The 15,320-nt window shown below is 65.5% G+C and overlaps 3 protein-coding genes across 16 annotated transcripts; 2 read left to right on the forward strand and 1 right to left on the reverse strand.

Moving 5' to 3' along the window:
* Positions 1–97: 97 nt before the first annotated feature.
* Positions 98–5,467, reverse strand: LOC101936384 (deoxyribonuclease-1-like 1). Of its 3 annotated transcripts, none has more exons than XM_024112875.3 (9): positions 5,381–5,467; positions 3,888–4,060; positions 3,634–3,722; positions 3,459–3,545; positions 2,784–2,896; positions 1,858–1,970; positions 1,573–1,730; positions 1,403–1,499; positions 98–1,079 (listed from the first exon to the last, which is right to left on the reverse strand). In XM_024112875.3, exons 2-9 carry the CDS (start codon positions 4,026–4,028, stop codon positions 945–947), a joined length of 933 nt encoding a protein of 310 aa, XP_023968643.1. In that variant the 5' UTR covers positions 4,029–4,060; positions 5,381–5,467; the 3' UTR covers positions 98–944. The 3 variants fall into 3 exon arrangements, with proteins under 3 accessions (XP_023968643.1, XP_065427374.1, XP_065427375.1); XM_065571302.1 differs by lacking the exon at positions 5,381–5,467 and adding an exon at positions 4,676–4,831; XM_065571303.1 differs by lacking the exons at positions 3,459–3,545; positions 5,381–5,467 and adding an exon at positions 4,676–4,831.
* A 1,744-nt stretch (positions 5,468–7,211) lies between these two features.
* Positions 7,212–12,405, forward strand: TAFAZZIN (tafazzin, phospholipid-lysophospholipid transacylase). Of its 12 annotated transcripts, none has more exons than XM_008176401.4 (11): positions 7,213–7,368; positions 8,058–8,177; positions 8,557–8,685; positions 8,912–8,957; positions 9,211–9,296; positions 10,062–10,142; positions 10,401–10,442; positions 10,519–10,581; positions 10,913–10,965; positions 11,196–11,273; positions 11,516–12,405. In XM_008176401.4, the coding sequence occupies exons 1-11, from the start codon at positions 7,215–7,217 to the stop codon at positions 11,615–11,617; spliced, it is 954 nt and encodes a 317-aa protein (XP_008174623.2). In that variant the 5' UTR covers positions 7,213–7,214; the 3' UTR covers positions 11,618–12,405. The 12 variants fall into 12 exon arrangements, with proteins under 12 accessions (XP_042717319.2, XP_008174623.2, XP_065427371.1 ...); XM_024112876.3 differs by having other exon boundaries at positions 7,224–7,340; XM_024112877.3 differs by having other exon boundaries at positions 7,224–7,329.
* A 752-nt stretch (positions 12,406–13,157) lies between these two features.
* On the forward strand, positions 13,158–13,879 carry LOC135976284 (V-type proton ATPase subunit S1-like). Its single transcript, XM_065571314.1, has 2 exons — positions 13,158–13,309; positions 13,726–13,879. Exons 1-2 carry the CDS (start codon positions 13,221–13,223, stop codon positions 13,862–13,864), a joined length of 228 nt encoding a protein of 75 aa, XP_065427386.1. The 5' UTR covers positions 13,158–13,220; the 3' UTR covers positions 13,865–13,879.
* Positions 13,880–15,320: the final 1,441 nt, after the last annotated feature.

The following is a 15,320-nucleotide window of genomic DNA, read 5'->3' on the forward strand; positions in this document are numbered from 1 at the left end:
CCACTCCCTGTTTCTGTTCTTTGTATGTTCTTGATTCCCCATCTCCTAGTTCTGGTGCTTGTTAACCGTGCTAATAAGAAAGTTGCTGAGACATGAATTGCTTAAGGCTGCTTGTATAGGGGGATAGGTATACATGAATACTAAAAGTTTCTCGCTAACAAAGGGGGGTGGGATGCGGGTTGTTTTAACTGAATAATTTATGACGCGATGGAACTGTCTGTCTAACCCTACTAGATGTTAGAACGGTGGCTGGTTCTCTCTGGAGACGGGCCGCTCTCTATTGTTGTGTGCACTCCTCAATAAAGAGCTTGTCACTGGACCTTGCTGGTGTTGCCTGTCTCTCTGCGGTCAGACAACAAACCATGCCATCTGGGTTCTGAGTCCCCAACAGTATCGGGGGTAGCCGTGTCAGTCTGTATCCACAAAAACAACGATGCATCTGAAGAAGTGGGTTTTTATCCACAAAAGCTTATGCCCAAATAAATCTGTTAGTCTTTAAGGTGCCGCCGGACTCCGCGTTGTTCTTATGAAGGGGTTTAGTTGCTCTGTCGCTGAAAAAAAAACAACCCACCCCCTCTGGCAGGATTTGAACCAGCCTCCCCTGCCCCCCGCCCAGGGGCCAGCCCCCTCCAGCCGAACACTCCAGGCAGCCAGGCCCAGGAGCTGGGGAGATGGTCCTGTAACCTCCCCTGGCCTTGGGCCTGGGAACGCTGCTAGCCCTGTATTTGCTGCAGTGAGTTTGTCAGGTCTGAGATGAGAGGTTTCTGTATCTTCTGGGGGGGGAGCCCTGAGCCAAGAAAAGTGTGTGTGTGTGTGTGTGGGGAACCCAGGCATCTGAGTAAAGGCCTTTGCTGAGTGGAGAGTCCTGCGGGTGGGTTTAGACTCCAGCCCCCCAGTCACGTGTTCCCTGAGGTCCGGGCGCCCGGCAGCGCTGAGCAGGGAGATCAGAACCAGTCCCCCAGCCCGGCCAGCAGCATGGCCAGGGGCAGCAGTGCTGGGCCGGCCGGCCAGCGCCCCCTCGGGGCGGCGTTCAGTTCCAGTTGCACTTCCACCGGGTAATGGTCACTGACCTCCAGCGCCTGGGGCAGGGGACAAGGAGGCAGGGGTCAGGGGGTGGAGGGGGTCTGCAGAGTTTGCTAGAGATCCCCGGCTCTGTCCCGTGCTGCTGGCATTCCCAGGCCGCTGCCCCGCCCTGCCCGCGGTTCCCCTCCAGACGGCTGGCCTGGGAGGGCCGGGTCACAGACTGAGCCTCATTCACCTGCCAGCCCAGCCTGGGGGCTCATCCCGTCTGCCCCCCCGCACAGCACAGAGACCCCCCTGACCTGCACTGCCAGCATGAGGTGAGTGGGCGTCTCTCACGCCAGGCAGGGTCCCTGCACAGACAGGGAGCTGCGGGCATTACCTGGGTCTCCGTGAGCCCGAACGTGCCAGGGAAGTCAAAGGGCTGGGCTGAGCCGGGCACCACCAGTGCCAGGCAGCGCTCCCCATGCACCACGATCCTGCAGAGGGAGGAGGGAAGGGGGTTACAGCTCCTGGCCTCTCTAGAGCACCCCCCGCTACCCCGGGTCCCACCTGTCGTAGGCGCAGCGTGTGCTGTTCCGCACAGTGGTGTCGGCAGCGTCTCCGATTAGCCAGCGGAAGCCGGGCTCGCGCCGCAGCCGGATCTGGCCCCAGCGCTTCTTGGCCACGTAACCGCAGTCGGCGTTAAAGTCCCCCAGGAACATGATGTCCTGGAGGGAGGGGGGGAGAAAGCATCAAGACACATGGGTTCTATTAGGAGGGGGGTCTAGAAGCCCCAGGACTCCTGGGTTCCATTTTCACAGTATTGTCAGTGCCCCTGGCCGGCCCCCTCCTCACCTCCGTCCCCCAGCGGGCCTGGACATCCAGGAAGACATCGTAGAGCGCATCGATCTCCGCCTCGGCCTTCTTGGGCACGGTGTGCTGGGGAACAAGCACCAGGGTGGGGAGGGCTGGGGATACAGAGAAAGAAGAGCAACTACAAGGGAGAAAACCCAGGTGTCCTGGCTCCCAGCCCCTCCCCCCGGACCCCACTCCCCTCCCAGCAGAACCCAGGTGTCCTGGCTCCCAGCCCCCTGCACCCGGACCCCACTCCCCTCCCAGCAGAACCCAGGTGTCCTGGCTCCCAGCCCCTCCCCCCGGACCCCACTCCCCTCCCAGCAGAACCCAGGTGTCCTGGCTCCCAGCCCCCTGCACCCGGACCCCACTCCCCTCCCAGCAGAACCCAGGTGTCCTGGCTCCCAGCCCCCTGCACCCGGACCCCACTCCCCTCCTAGCAGAACCCAGGTGTTCTGGCTCCCAGCCCCTCCCCCTGGACCCCACTCCCCTCCCAGCAGAACCCAGGTGTCCTGGCTCCCAGCCCCCTGCACCCGGACCCCACTCCCCTCCCAGCAGAACCCAGGTGTCCTGGCTCCCAGCCCCTCCCCCCGGACCCCACTCCCCTCCCAGCAGAACCCAGGTGTCCTGGCTCCCAGCCCCCTGCACCCGGACCCCACTCCCCTCCCAGCAGAACCCAGGTGTCCTGGCTCCCAGCCCCTCCCCCTGGACCCCACTCCCCTCCCAGCAGAACCCAGGTGTCCTGGCTCCCAGCCCCCTGCACCCGGACCCCACTCCCCTCCCAGCAGAACCCAGGTGTTCTGGCTCCCAGCCCCTCCCCCCGGACCCCACTCCCCTCCCAGCAGAACCCAGGTGTTCTGGCTCCCAGCCCCTCCCCCCGGACCCCACTCCCCTCCCAGCAGAACCCAGGTGTCCTGGCACACACTCACCTTTGCTGGGCAGGCTGAAGTGCGCGACAAAGGGTTCGCGGGCGAAGGCATCCGGTCTGGCGGGGTTCTCGTCCAGGTACACATAGGAGTCGAGGAGCTGGGTGCGGCCGGACCTGCAGGTAAGGGGCAGGGTTAGAGCGGGGTGGTGGTGGGGGGGAGCGTGTGCTGGATCCCTCCACCCCGGTGGGTTGATTTTACTCATTGATTTTTCTATGGCAGACGTTGGCCGCACTGCGGTTCCGAGTCGCCGGGCGATGGTTCGTGTCCTTTCACATGTGTTTTGGTCACGCTGCCTGTGGTGGAGGCTGGAGTCGGACCTCTCCGATTCAGCCAGCGAACCCAACGCCCTGAAACCTGCTTCTCGCAAAGTGACGCGCCCGGCTTTGTTCCGCAGTGGCTGCAGGTCATAGGGGGACCGGAATGGTTCTGCTCCCCTGGCCTGTGCACCCCAGCCCCCTTAGCCCACAGTCTGAGTCCCAGACCAGCCTTCCGGGCGCCTGCGGAATGGGAACTGAGCTGAACGTGGTGAAACAAGGCAGCGTAGCCCCACTGTGCCGTGGGCCTGGCCCTGGCGGCCCGTTGAACGACAGCTCACTGGCGCCATGTCTGAACGAAGCGTGTTCGGTCGGTGACAGGCCAGGCTGAGGGCGTCACATTGCCCCAGGCTACACTCACCGGTACACGAAGACGTAGCGCTCCTGATAATTCCCAGCTCCCAACAGCGGGCTGCCCAGGGCTGTGTAGGAGTCGGGGCCTGCAGACCTGGGGGCAGAAGGGGACGGGGTGAGGGGGATCCCAGCGGTCACCCTCCACCCAGCCCCACCTACGCCCCTGCCCCCACATAACCCACCTGTGCAGGGCGCTGATCAGCGCTGGCACGGCCTGTCCCTTGGCATCCATCACCTCCTGCAGCACTGCGATGTCACAGCGAGAGACAATCTGTGCGGGCCGGGATCATTAGCATACATCTGCATATGCAAATCACACACCACCACCTCCTGCCTCTCCTCTGTCCCTACCCCTGGTGGCCTCCCTGTCTCCCCCCCACTGACTCCCCCACCCCTCCCCCAGCCTCCCCCCTTGCTCCCCGAGCCCCCGTCTCACCTTGACCAGCGTGTCCATGACGGCGACCTTGGCGGCTTTGGGGCCGGCGAAGCGCTGCAGGTTGAAGGCGCAGATCCGGAAGGGGGCAGCTGCCGGCCACAGCAGAAGCAGGAGCAGCAGGATGCGGAGGGGCAGCCCCATGGTGGGGGGAGCGCCTCAGCCCTGGACAAACCCTGCAAGAGAGGGACAGATGGACGGACACAGCCAGGTGGAGGGTTGTGGGGACAGACAGATGGAACGGGGCGGCGGTGGGCACTCCCTGGCTGGCATTAAATCTAGATGGGGCTTCCTGGGGGGCTAAATATAGCAAAAAACAAAAGCCACCCCACGGGCTGCATCTGGCTCTGTCCATCACAACCCCCCCTGTGCCCAAGCGCTGCCCCCATCCCACCCGACAGAGCCCCACACAACCCACTTGCTCCCTGTCACTCCTCTCCAGAGAGCCCCCCGCCCCAGACAGCTCCCCTCCCACCCCCAGAGACCCCCCCCTAAAATCTCCCCTTTGCCTTCCCCCTGCCCCAGATTGCCCTGCCCCCCGCCCAGGTCAGTGTGAGCCAAGATTCTCCCCCCACCCCCCGCAGAGCCATGGGCCCATTGGTCAGTCCTGTCTATCCCAACCCCCCCCCCATTCCCTTCCCCCGCAGCTGTCCGACCCTTCCCCAGCTGATTCCCCCCCCACCCCCCGCAGAGCCATGGGCCCATTGGTCAGTCCTGTCTATCCCAACCCCCCCCCCATTCCCTTCCCCCGCAGCTGTCCCGACCCTTCCCCAGCTGATTCTCCCCCTCACCAGGTCAGGGACTCCCAGGGCTCTGCAGGGTCATCCCCCCCCACACACACACCGTGGGGGCAGGACCCGGGGCATGGACAGGAAACGGGGCGGGGAAAAGGAGCCCGGGAGGGGACTGGGACAGGAAGCGGGGGGGGGGACCCAAGGGGGGGGGAAAGGAGCCCAGGAGGGGACTGGGACAGGAGGGGGGGGGGACCCAGGGTGGGGGAAAGGAGCCCGGGAGGGGACTGGGACAGGAGGGGGGGGACCCAGGGTGGGGGAAAGGAGCCCGGGAGGGGACTGGGACAGGAGGGGGGGGGACCCAGGGGGGGGGGGAAGGAGCCCAGGAGGGGACTGGGACAGGAGGGGGGGGGACCCAGGGTGGGGGAAAGGAGCCCGGGATGGGACTGGGACAGGAGGGGGGGGACCCAGGGTGGGGGAAAGGAGCCCGGGAGGGGACTGGGACAGGAGGGGGGGGGGACCCGGGGCGGGGAAAAGGAGCCTGGGAGGGGACTGGGACAGGAGGGGGGGGGGACCCGGGGCGGGGAAAAGGAGCCCGGGAGGGGACTGGGACAGGAAGGGGGGGGTCTTTGCAATTTGGTACTACCCCCCAGGCAGCAACCTGAGCGGAGCTCTGCAGAGGAGGGCCAAATACCACCCCCCACCACCCCAGCACAGCGGGGTCCAGATCTGATCCCCCAACCCAGCCAGGGAGCCCAGCCTCACCCTCCTCTCCCTGCTCCCCACGCTGGTTCCACTGGCTGCTCCACCCATGGGCCCCAGCTCTCCCCACCCTCCAGGGTTTCACTTCCCCCCCCGCTGAGCTAGGCTGGCCCCGCCCCGCAGGGGAGAGGAGATGTCGGGGTCCCCGTCCCGCTGCAGATATCCACAGGACAGGCCTGTAGGGGCTCGCTGGCATACAGCCCCATGCGCTGCCATGCAAACACGGTAACAGCCACAGATGCACCAACACAGGCTAACATACAGGCACTCACGTGTACCCGCACATGCACTGACATGCTAAGGGACATGTGTCAAACACGCGCTGACACACGCATGAACACAAGCACATGCCAACATGCCAGAACATGTGTACATGCAACCACCCCGCATGCACTGCCACGGCTTAATGCACAAACGTGTGTGCCGAACACACCTGCAGTGACATGCATCAGCAGCACACACACACACTGACACACACGCACAGATATCGCACAAATGCTTGTGCTAACCTACACGCCTACATGGATGGACACACGAACATGCACCAACACACAAGGACACGCCAGCCCCACCCCCGGGTGTGTGGCCCCCCCTGTAGTAAGAGGAGGCCCTGCGATAGAAACCTTGGTATCAGAGGCCTGGTATGAGGCCTAAGGCCTGAACTAAAGTAATGGTCAAGACTTCGCTAACATAAAGCAAAGTTAAGCTGTGAGCCAGAGGCAGGCCCTGCTCACAGAAGCTGGCAAGGAAAGGGCTGATGCTGCAAAAAGAGACATACCTAAAAAGTACTGAACACCAGATATCAGAACACACACTATCCCGGAACATTCCACAGATAACATGGAACAGGCCGACCCATCCCAATGACGGGGGCAAAAGGGTAAAATGATGGATAGAGTTGTTTTGATCGAACCAACATGTACAAGGTGCGAGGCGGCACCTTACTACGTGAAGGGGTTGCACCTCAATACGTCAGGAGTGATGTGTAACTTGTTTGTACCCCTGTATAAAAATGTATCCCTGGGGTGGTGTCTTTGTCCGGCCACGGGGGCAGTGGAAAGTCCCGCCACTGAGCCGGGTCCTTGCCAAGAGACATCTATTAGTAGCATGCCCGGTAGACTAAGTAATCTACGGGGAACTGCAATTGTGTCCGAGGCCGCAATAAATCTGGCCGAGGTGCCTTTGTCGCTTACTAGACTCTGTGGTCATTGGGGGTTCTCGTCGGGTTTGCGGGGTCAGCGATCTGCAGAGCTGGGGCCGCACACAGAGGGAACACGCACGCAGCCGAGTGATATCAACAGGAGAAAGCAGAAGCACCACACCGGTAGCCTCTCACAACACCCCCCAACAGGGCCTGGCAGGAGAACACGGGCTAACACGCACCCACACGCAGGGGACGTGTCGCCGTGCGGTCCCGGGGTACAGCGTATGGGGGTGACGTCACCACGCGAGGTCACCACCCCGCCTGACCCTGGCGTTGCTACGGCATCGCGTGTGGCCAAGACCTCGCCGGATTCGCTGTGATGTCACAGCGCCCAACTGTGACATCACCAGATCTGTCACGATGGCGTTGTGGGAGGCCGTGATGTCACCGCAGAATGTGGTGATGTCACTACGTCTGATTATGACATCATCAGATCTGGCCTGATGTCATGCTGCCGCCCCTGGGGGGCGCTCCTGCCAGCACGTCCTGCTTCTCTATGCTGCCTCCTGCCCCGGGCCGCTCTAGCCGCCCGGCTCGGCTCGGCTCGTCTGCCCTGGGGGGAGGGGCCGGTCGCGCCGCCGCTCTCTGTGGTCGCGAACCCGGAAGTTGGGCGCTCTACCCATCGCATCCCGTATGCTCCGAGTCCTCCAAGCCTCTTCGCGGCGCTGTGCGACACCTGCATTTGCGGCCGGGCCGGGCGCGCTTTACGGCCGGAGGGGCCGCCCGTGGGCCGGCGGCGTTCGCGACAGTGGGGAGAAGGCGGGGGCGCTTTACAGCCGCGGGGGAGGTGGGGGTGGGGTTGGGGATGGGTAGGAGGAGGGGAGGCAATGGGGGGAGGGGATGGAAGGGGCTGGCGGGTTGGAGAGGCGGGGCGATGTGGTGGAAGGGGGCGGGGGGGAAGGGGGCGATGTGGTGGGGGGAGGGGCGATGTGGTGGAAGGGGCGGGGCGATGTGGTGGGAGAGGGGCGATGGGGATGGGTGGGAGGGGAGGGGCGATGTGGTGGAAGGGGGCGGGGCGATGGGGGGAGGGGCGATAGGGGAGGGGCGATGTGGTGGGGGAGGGGCGATGGGGATAGGTGGGAGGGGAGGGGCGATGTGGTGGAAGGGGGCGGGGCGATGGGGAGGGGCGGGGCGATGTGGTGGAAGGGGGCGGGGCGATGGGGATGGGTAGGAGGAAGGGGCAATGGCAGGAGGGGAGGGGCGATGTGGTGGAAGGGGGCGGGGCGATGGGGGAGGGGAGGGGCGATGTGGTGGAAGGGGGCGGGGCGATGGGGGAGGGGGGGGCGATGGGGATGGGTGGGAGGGGGCGATGTGGTGGGGGGCGGGGCACTTTACAGCCGCGGGGGCCGGTGGGGAGGCAGACCCTCCAGGGGCAGGCGGCAGCCCGAGGAGGGAGCCGGGCGGGGGCACAAGGGGGCGAGGGGTGATGTGAGAGGGGTGGGGCGATGGGCTTGTGACCCCAGCGTGTCCCCGCAGGGGGCGGGACGATGCCCCTGGAGGTGTCTTGGCCCTTTCCACCGGCCCCGCGGCTGCCCTGGACCCTGGCCAGTCGCTTGATCACCGGCCTGGTGGGCACCTACAGCTGCTTCTGGACAAGTGAGTGCTGGGTCCCCCCCAGACCCACACACTGACCCCCCACCCTGAGCTTCCTCCGCCTTGCACCCCCTCCACCCCAGGACCCCCCATCCTGCATCCCCCCACCCTGAGCTCCCCCCTATCCTGCACCCCCCCGCCCCAGGGTCCCCTGGACCCACACACTGCCCCCCCCATCTTGAGCCTCCCTGCCCTGCACCTCCCACCGCACCCCCGCCCTGCTTCCCAGACCCATGCACTGCCCCTCTACCCCGAGCTCCCCCCTGCCCTCCACTGTCCTGCTCCTGTGCTCCAATCATCCAGGCCACTGGGGTGGGGGAGCCCAGCACGGGTCTCCCCTGGCTGCTCCCCCCACATCTAAGTTGCCCCCCCCTCCCCGCAGGGCGCATGAACCGGCTGCGGGTCCATAACAAGGAGGTTCTGTACGATTTGGTCGAGCGGCGCCAGCCCGGCACCCCCCTCATCACCGTGTCCAACCACCAGTCCTGCATGGATGACCCCCACCTCTGGGGTAGGTGCTGCGTGCAGGGGGCCCCATCTCTGGGGGGACCCCTGGAGAGTGTGGCTGGGGGGGGGGGCAGAGCCACTTTTGTCAGGGGAGGGGGGCTGGTTCTCAGTGTTATTTCTGCTCCCCCCGGAGAGAACAGACCCCTCCCCCACATCAGTTATCTCCCCTGGGTGGGGGGGTCTGGCGGAGATTCCCCCAGTAATTGTTCTCTCCTGCCCCCAATTTCCAGGTATATTGAAGCTTCGGCACGTCTGGAACGTGAAGAAGATGCGCTGGTGAGTGGGGGGCTGTATGAGGGGAGTTTGTGGGGAACCCCTCCCCATCAATTGTCCCCATAACCTCCCTGAAGGGGCCCTCACCCACTACATCAGGGGGCCCACATTGTGCTGGAGGGTCCGAGGCAGGCTGGCCTACAGGGGTTCCCCACCCCGCTGCCCTCTGTCCAGTGGGGGAGGGGCCAGCAGTGCTGCGGGGGGATTGTGGTTCTCCCCCCCCCCCCCATTTATATGTTATCTGCTCCCCTCTCAGGACCCCCACGGCCGCTGACATCTGCTTCACCAGAGAGTTGCACTCGCGCTTCTTCAGCCTGGGTCAGTGCGTCCCCGTGTGCCGAGGTGAGGGTGGCAGGCGGAGGGGCTGGCCTGGGGGGGCACATGGGGCCGGGCCCGGGGAGTTGGGAGATACATGTGGGAGAGGGGACTGGGGGGGAGGGATAGCTCAGTGGTTTGAGCATTGGCCTGTTAAACCCAGGGTTATGAGCTCAATCCTTGAGGGGGCCACTGGGGGATCTGGGGCAAAATCAGTACTTGGTCCTGCTAGTGAAGGCAGGGGGCTGGACTCGAAGACCTTTCAAGGTCCCTTCCAGTTCTAGGAGATAGGATATCTCCATTAATGTAAAGCAACAGAGGGTCCTGTGGCACCTTTGAGACTAACAGAAGTATTGGGAGCATAAGCTTTCGTGGGTAAGAACCTCACTTCTTCAGATGCAAGACTTGCATCTGAAGAAGTGAGATTCTTACCCACGAAAGCTTATGCTCCCAGTACTTCTGTTAGTCTCAAAGGTGCCACAGGACCCTCTGTTGCTTTTTACAGATTCAGACTAACACGGCTACCCCTCTGATACTTGATTCCATTAATTTATTTATTTTATTTAGACTGGGCTAGGGGGAGAGGGGGATACGGGGTGGTGGTGGCTGGGGTCACATGGGACGCTGAGGCACCCGGAGGCAGGAGTTGGAGGGGAAGAGGCTGAGGAGAAAATGCGGAGGGTGAGGGGGCTGTGGCAGGGGCCGGCGCAGGGTGGGGGGACCAGCTGAGGGAGGGAGGGGGGCAGCTGAGGGGGACCCGTGGGCCAGGGTCTAATGGCACTGCCCCCCCAGGGGATGGCGTCTATCAGAAGGGGATGGATTTCATCCTGGAGAAGCTCAACCGCGGGGACTGGGTGCACATCTTCCCTGAGGGTAACTCTGGGCAGGGGCCGTGGGGGAGGAGCTGGGCACAGCCCCTTTGGGCTTGCTCATTTTGGGGGAGAACAGCGTGGGGGGCGAGGGGTAGGACTGTGCTGCACGGGGGGAGAGGGGGGGGCACTGCAGAATAGCCGGCCCAGCCAGTCATGGGGGGGTGGAGGAGCCCTGATTGGGGCCCAAGCACGGTTGGTGGGGGGGCCGTCAGGGGGTCTCCTTGTGTCCCCCAACCCACCTCTCTCTTCTCACTCCCAGGCAAGGTGAACATGAGCCAGGAATTCATGCGCTTCAAGTGGGGTGAGTGCATGAGGGGAAGTGGGCTGGGGAAGGGGGAGGGTTGCGCTTTCTAACTCCTCCTCGCTCTGCCCCCCAGGGATCGGGCGACTCCTGGCCGAGTGCCGGCAGCACCCCGTCATCCTGCCCCTCTGGCACGTTGGTGAGGCTTTGCTGGGCCCCCCAAATCTCCTGTCAGCCAAGGGGAAGGGGGGCTGCTAGCAGGGGGGATATGGTGGGTGGGGCTGGAGAGCATTGGTGCAGTGGGGTCATTATCTGGGGGCGGTGGTTAGCTGGGAGCGTGGGGGCTGGGAGTATGGGGCTGAGAGGGCGGTGGCTGGTTGGGGGAGGGGGGCATGGGGAGCGTGGGGCTGGGGGGGGTTAGCTGGGGGAGGGAGGCATGGGGAGCGTGGGCCGGTTAGGTGGATAACCTGCAGGGGGAGTGAGGGGGATTGGAGTCCCCCCCCCCACATCTCTAACATTCTCCCCCCCAGGTCTGAACGATGTGCTGCCCAACACCCCCCCGTATGTGCCGCGTGTCGGTCAGGTGGGTATTGGGCTGCCTGCTGGGGGTGTGTGGAGTGGAGCCCTTTCCCCTCCCGCTGCACTGGGTAGGCCCTATGTAAACATCAGCTGGCGGGGCGGGGTGTCGGAGGTTGGGAGCTCCCTGCCATGGGTCGGGAGGCAGGGGGGTGGCTCTTCACGTTGGGGGGAGGGTTCGGGGGGAGGGGGCAGGGGCAGCAGCAGGTCCCCACTCACCCTGGTGTGTCCCCCCAGCGGATCACTGTTCTCATCGGGAAACCATTCAGCGTCCGGCCCGTGCTGGAGCGTCTCCAGGCTGAGAACAAGTCAGCGGTGAGCTGGGGGTCATGGGGGGGCCCTGTGTTTGTGTGGGGTGCAGGGAGTGACCCATGGGGAGGGGGATAGTGACCAGCTGGGGGAGACCTGGTGAGTCTGGGGGGCAGTGTCTTGGGTGTGGGGGCGTGTGGGGGTGTGGGACAGTGTGTCTGGGGGGGGAAGTCTGGCGGGCGGGGTGGGGGGGTGTCTGGGGGTGTGGGTGTGTGTCTGGGAGCCCTGACCCCCCCGTTCCTCCCCAGGTGGAGATGCGCAAGGCGCTGACGGATTTCATCCAGGGCGAGATCCAGGTGCTGAAGGGCCAGGCCGAGCGGCTGCATCAGACGTTCCAGTGGCAGAGATAGCCCGGGGCGGGTGTGGCTGGCCTCCCTGCCCCACAGCTCCACCCCACTCACCGGCCTCCCTGCCCCACAGCTGTGCTCCACATGCACGCCGGACCCTCCCCTCTTCCCCACATGCTGGCAGGCTGGCACCTCCTTGCCCGACACATCTTGCCCCACACGCCAGCCGGCTGGCCCATTTCCCCCCCCCCCGTCCCACTCACCGGCAGGCCGGTCCCTCCCAATCTGACACCTCTGCCCCACATGCTGGCTCCTCTCCTCTGCCTCACATGCCAGCCAGCTGGCCCATTCCCTGGCCCACTCGCTGGCTGACTGGCCCATCCCCGCCCCCCGTGATAGGAGATTGTCCCATTGCTGGGGCTGCCCCTCACCTGCTATGGGGCAGGGTCTGGCTGAGCAGCCCACATGTAGGGACCTCCTGGAAGCCATTGGAGCCTCCTGTCCCCCTGGACTCTTCCTGTGGCCCCCCTGGACCGTACTGGTGAAAGCTTTACAAAGGGGGGGCAGCCCCTGAGGGGCTGCTGGCCACACCCCATCCAAGCTGTGGGGGGCCCGCTGGGTCAGGCTGGATTGGAAGGGGTGTTTCCTCCTGGGGGGGGAATACCCCCCCCCCAACATGCAGGGGGGTCAAAGTGGGCTGCTGGCTCAACTCCCCTAAATCATGCAGAAAGACAATGACTTGCATGAGTCAGGATGGGGGCCCCACCAGCATCTCCCTGCGGTCCCTGGCACCCAGCCCTCCCCCCCATTTTTTTACACTGGACTTTTTCAATAAAGGATTTTAACCCTGATGTCGGAGTGGAGACTGTCCCAGGGCTGGGGGGTGGCAGAGGGGGCTGCGGTAATGGGGGCTGAGGGTGGGGGAGCTTGGTGTCTGGCTTAAGGGGGGAGGGATCTGGGCCAGGACAGGGGCTTGCCCTCCTGCCCCTTCCCTCAGCCAGCGCCCAGGCTGGAGGCAAGACCTGGCTCTGGTGGGCACCGGCTTAGCCAGCTGGTCCAGCAGCCGTGGTGGCAGCCGCCCCGGCGCTTGGCAGGCCTGCTTCAGCCGAGGCAGGGACGGGGCGCTGGTGGTGGGGGGCCGTGGGGGCGGGAGGAGAAGCCGGCAGAGCTGGTGGGCACCGTGCTGGCCGGAACGTGGCTGGGGGACTGCGAGCTGGCTCCGGCCCCCCTGTGTTTGTAGCACCCCGTGGCTGTGACTCGGTTTCCCCACCCGCCGGGTGTGCAGGGGTTCAAGTCTCCCTGCGATGGGTGGTTGGGGCCTGACCCCCAGGTAACCCTGGGGGCTGAGCTGCTGGGTCCTTCCGCTGTGGGGCCCTGGGGGGAGCAGCCCCCCAACATCCCCTCTCCTGGGGGGCAGCCCCCCAACATCCCCTCTCCTGGGGGCGTAACGGGGCGCTGCTATTGGCTGGCTCTCCGCTTCCCCGCGCTGTGATTGGTCGCCGTTGGCGCGGCCCGCGCTGTGATTGGCGGGGTGGGGCGGCCATTGCTGTGATAGGCGCAGCGGGGCAGGGCAGCCCGCGCTGTGATTGGCAGGAGGGGTCAAGGGGCGGGGCGGCGGCAGTGGCCAAGGCCCGGTGGCGGACGCGGGTGGGGGACAGTGCCCAAGATGGCGGCGGCGCAGCTGGTGCTCGCGGGGCTGGTGCTGGGGGCGGCGCGCGCCGAGCGGGTCCCGCTGCTGGGCTGGTCCGGCCACAGGTGGGGGCGGGGGCCGGGCGGGGGCAGTGACGGGGGGGGGTCTCTGTTGGGGGGCGGGGGCTGGGGCGGGGGGGGGGTCATTGCTTGGGGGGGCGGGGGCAGTGAGGGGGGGGGGTCTCTGCCTGGGGGCGGGGGCAGTGACGGGGGGGGGTCTCTGCTGGGGGGCGGGGCTGGGCGGGGGGGGGTCATTGCTTGGGGGGGCGGGGCTAGGCGGGGGCAGTGAGGGGGGGGGGGGTCTCTGCCTGGGGGGCGGGGGCAGTGACGGGGGGGGGGTCTCTGCTGGGGGGGCGGGGCTGGGCGGGGGGGGTCATTGCTTGGGGGGGCGGGGCTAGGCGGGGGGCAGTGAGGGGGGGGGGGTCTCTGCCTGGGGGGCGGGGCGGCGCTGTCAACCTCTGACCCTCCTGTGCCCCCCCCAGCTCCCTCTGGCCCCCCCTGGCCGACAGCTACGAGGGACACGTGGTCGGCGCGGCCCAGCTGAGCGCGCTCCTCACCCCTGCGCTGGAGCGGGGCCCCCGCAACGTCCTGCTCTTCCTGCAGGAGCGGGTGAGACCCTAGCGCAGCCGGGGCCCCCCCCCCCGGCCCCCCCATGCCTCTTCCTCCCCAGGTCCTGTCCTCCCAGCCCCCCCGCCTCTTCCCTCCCCAGTCCTGTCCCCCCGTCTCTTCCCCCGCCCGGCCTCTGGGTCCCCTTGGCCCCCCCATGTCTCTTCTCCCCCCGTCCCCCTGTCTCTTCCCCCCAAGCTGGGTCCCCCCGGCCCCTGGGCACCCCTTCCTCTTCCCCCCCCCCACTGGCCTCTGGGCTCCCCAGCACAGCCTCCCCCATGTCTTCTCTGCCCGGCCTCTGGGCCCCCTAGTACAGCCAGCCGCCCCCCCGTGTCCTTGGAGAGGCCCTGCCTGGCCTCTGCCCTCCCCCCCCCCCCCCACATACAGCTGCCCCCCATGCCCAAATGGGCAATGGCGGCCCAGGCAGGAGTACCGGGAAAAGGGATCTGGGGCTGTCAGTGGATCACAAGCTAAATATGAGTCAATAAGGCTACACTGCGGGGGAGCCAATCTCGTGCTGGGCTGTGTCAGCAGGAGTGTCGCAGGCCCGACACCAGCAGTGATTCTGCCCCCCGCTCACAAGGCCCCGGCTGCAGGCCTTGTGTCCAGAGCTGGGCCCCGCGGTTCAGGAAAGACCTGGGCAAAGTGGAGACCGTCCAGAGAACAAAACACGGATCCGAGGGCTAGAAAACGTGGCGCTATGCAGGAAGACTGAAGCCCCTGGGTTTTAGTTTGGAGAAGAGAGGCTTTGGGGGGCGTTAGGGAAAACTTCCTGTCAGGGTGGCTAAGCGCTGGAACAAATCGCCCCGGGGGGGCTGTGGGGGCTTTTAAAAGCAGGTTGGACAAACCCTTGTCAGGGATGGGATGGGCTGGGCTGGATGATCCTTAGCCCTGCCCTAAGTGCAGGGGACCGGACTGGAGACCCCTTGAGGTCCCTTCCAGTCCTATGATTTGATTCTATGTCCCCCTGTGGGGGTCCCCTTACCTGGCCTCTGGGCCCCCTGAAATACAGGGAGCCCTACAAGGTCCCAGGGGGTCCCCCTGCCTGGCCTCTGGGCCCCCCAAATACCCTTTGGCCCTAAAGATTCCCGTCTTCCTGCCCCAGTGAACCCCACAACACCCCTGCCCCCCAAGTACCTCGGCCTTCTACTGTCCCCCCCACAATGCACTTATCTGTCTTGCTCCTACCCCGCTGTGCTCGTGGGGCTCAGCCTGGGGGTTCTGGCCTGGGGCAGCAGCTGGGTGCTTCCGCCTGTTGCCAGGTGGGTTGGGGGTCTGTGGGGGAGCCTCCCGACTGCTGGGGTGTCTGGGGTCCCCAGCTCCCTGGGGACTATGGGGGCAATTACCTTGGTGGGGGGCAGCCCCACAGGGCTCCCAGAATCCAGCCCGGGCCCTGTCACTGGGGGGGTGGGAGGGGGAGGAGGTTGCTCCTGCTTGTCCTCTCCCCTCACAGCCCCTCTGTAAGGGGAAG

Source organism: Chrysemys picta, chromosome 17, assembly GCF_011386835.1.
Source record: "Chrysemys picta bellii isolate R12L10 chromosome 17, ASM1138683v2, whole genome shotgun sequence".
NCBI lineage: Eukaryota > Metazoa > Chordata > Testudines > Emydidae > Chrysemys > Chrysemys picta.

Excerpts from the sequence above, each read along its gene's own strand:
- LOC101936384 (XM_024112875.3), bottom strand. The coding sequence starts at position 4,028 with ATGGGGCTGCCCCTCCGCATCCTGCTGCTCCTGCTTCTGCTGTGGCCG. Across the intron at positions 1,971-2,783 it reads CTTCAGCCTGCCCAGCAAAG|CCCTCCCCACCCTGGTGCTT; the intron begins GTGAGTGTGTGC and ends CTGTATCCCCAG. Across the intron at positions 1,500-1,572 it reads ACACGCTGCGCCTACGACAG|GATCGTGGTGCATGGGGAGC; the intron begins GTGGGACCCGGG and ends CTCCCTCTGCAG.
- LOC135976284 (XM_065571314.1), top strand. The coding sequence starts at position 13,221 with ATGGCGGCGGCGCAGCTGGTGCTCGCGGGGCTGGTGCTGGGGGCGGCG. Across the intron at positions 13,310-13,725 it reads CTGGGCTGGTCCGGCCACAG|CTCCCTCTGGCCCCCCCTGG; the intron begins GTGGGGGCGGGG and ends TGCCCCCCCCAG.
- TAFAZZIN (XM_008176401.4), top strand. The coding sequence starts at position 7,215 with ATGCTCCGAGTCCTCCAAGCCTCTTCGCGGCGCTGTGCGACACCTGCA. Across the intron at positions 8,178-8,556 it reads CTACAGCTGCTTCTGGACAA|GGCGCATGAACCGGCTGCGG; the intron begins GTGAGTGCTGGG and ends CCCTCCCCGCAG. Across the intron at positions 10,443-10,518 it reads ATTCATGCGCTTCAAGTGGG|GGATCGGGCGACTCCTGGCC; the intron begins GTGAGTGCATGA and ends TCTGCCCCCCAG.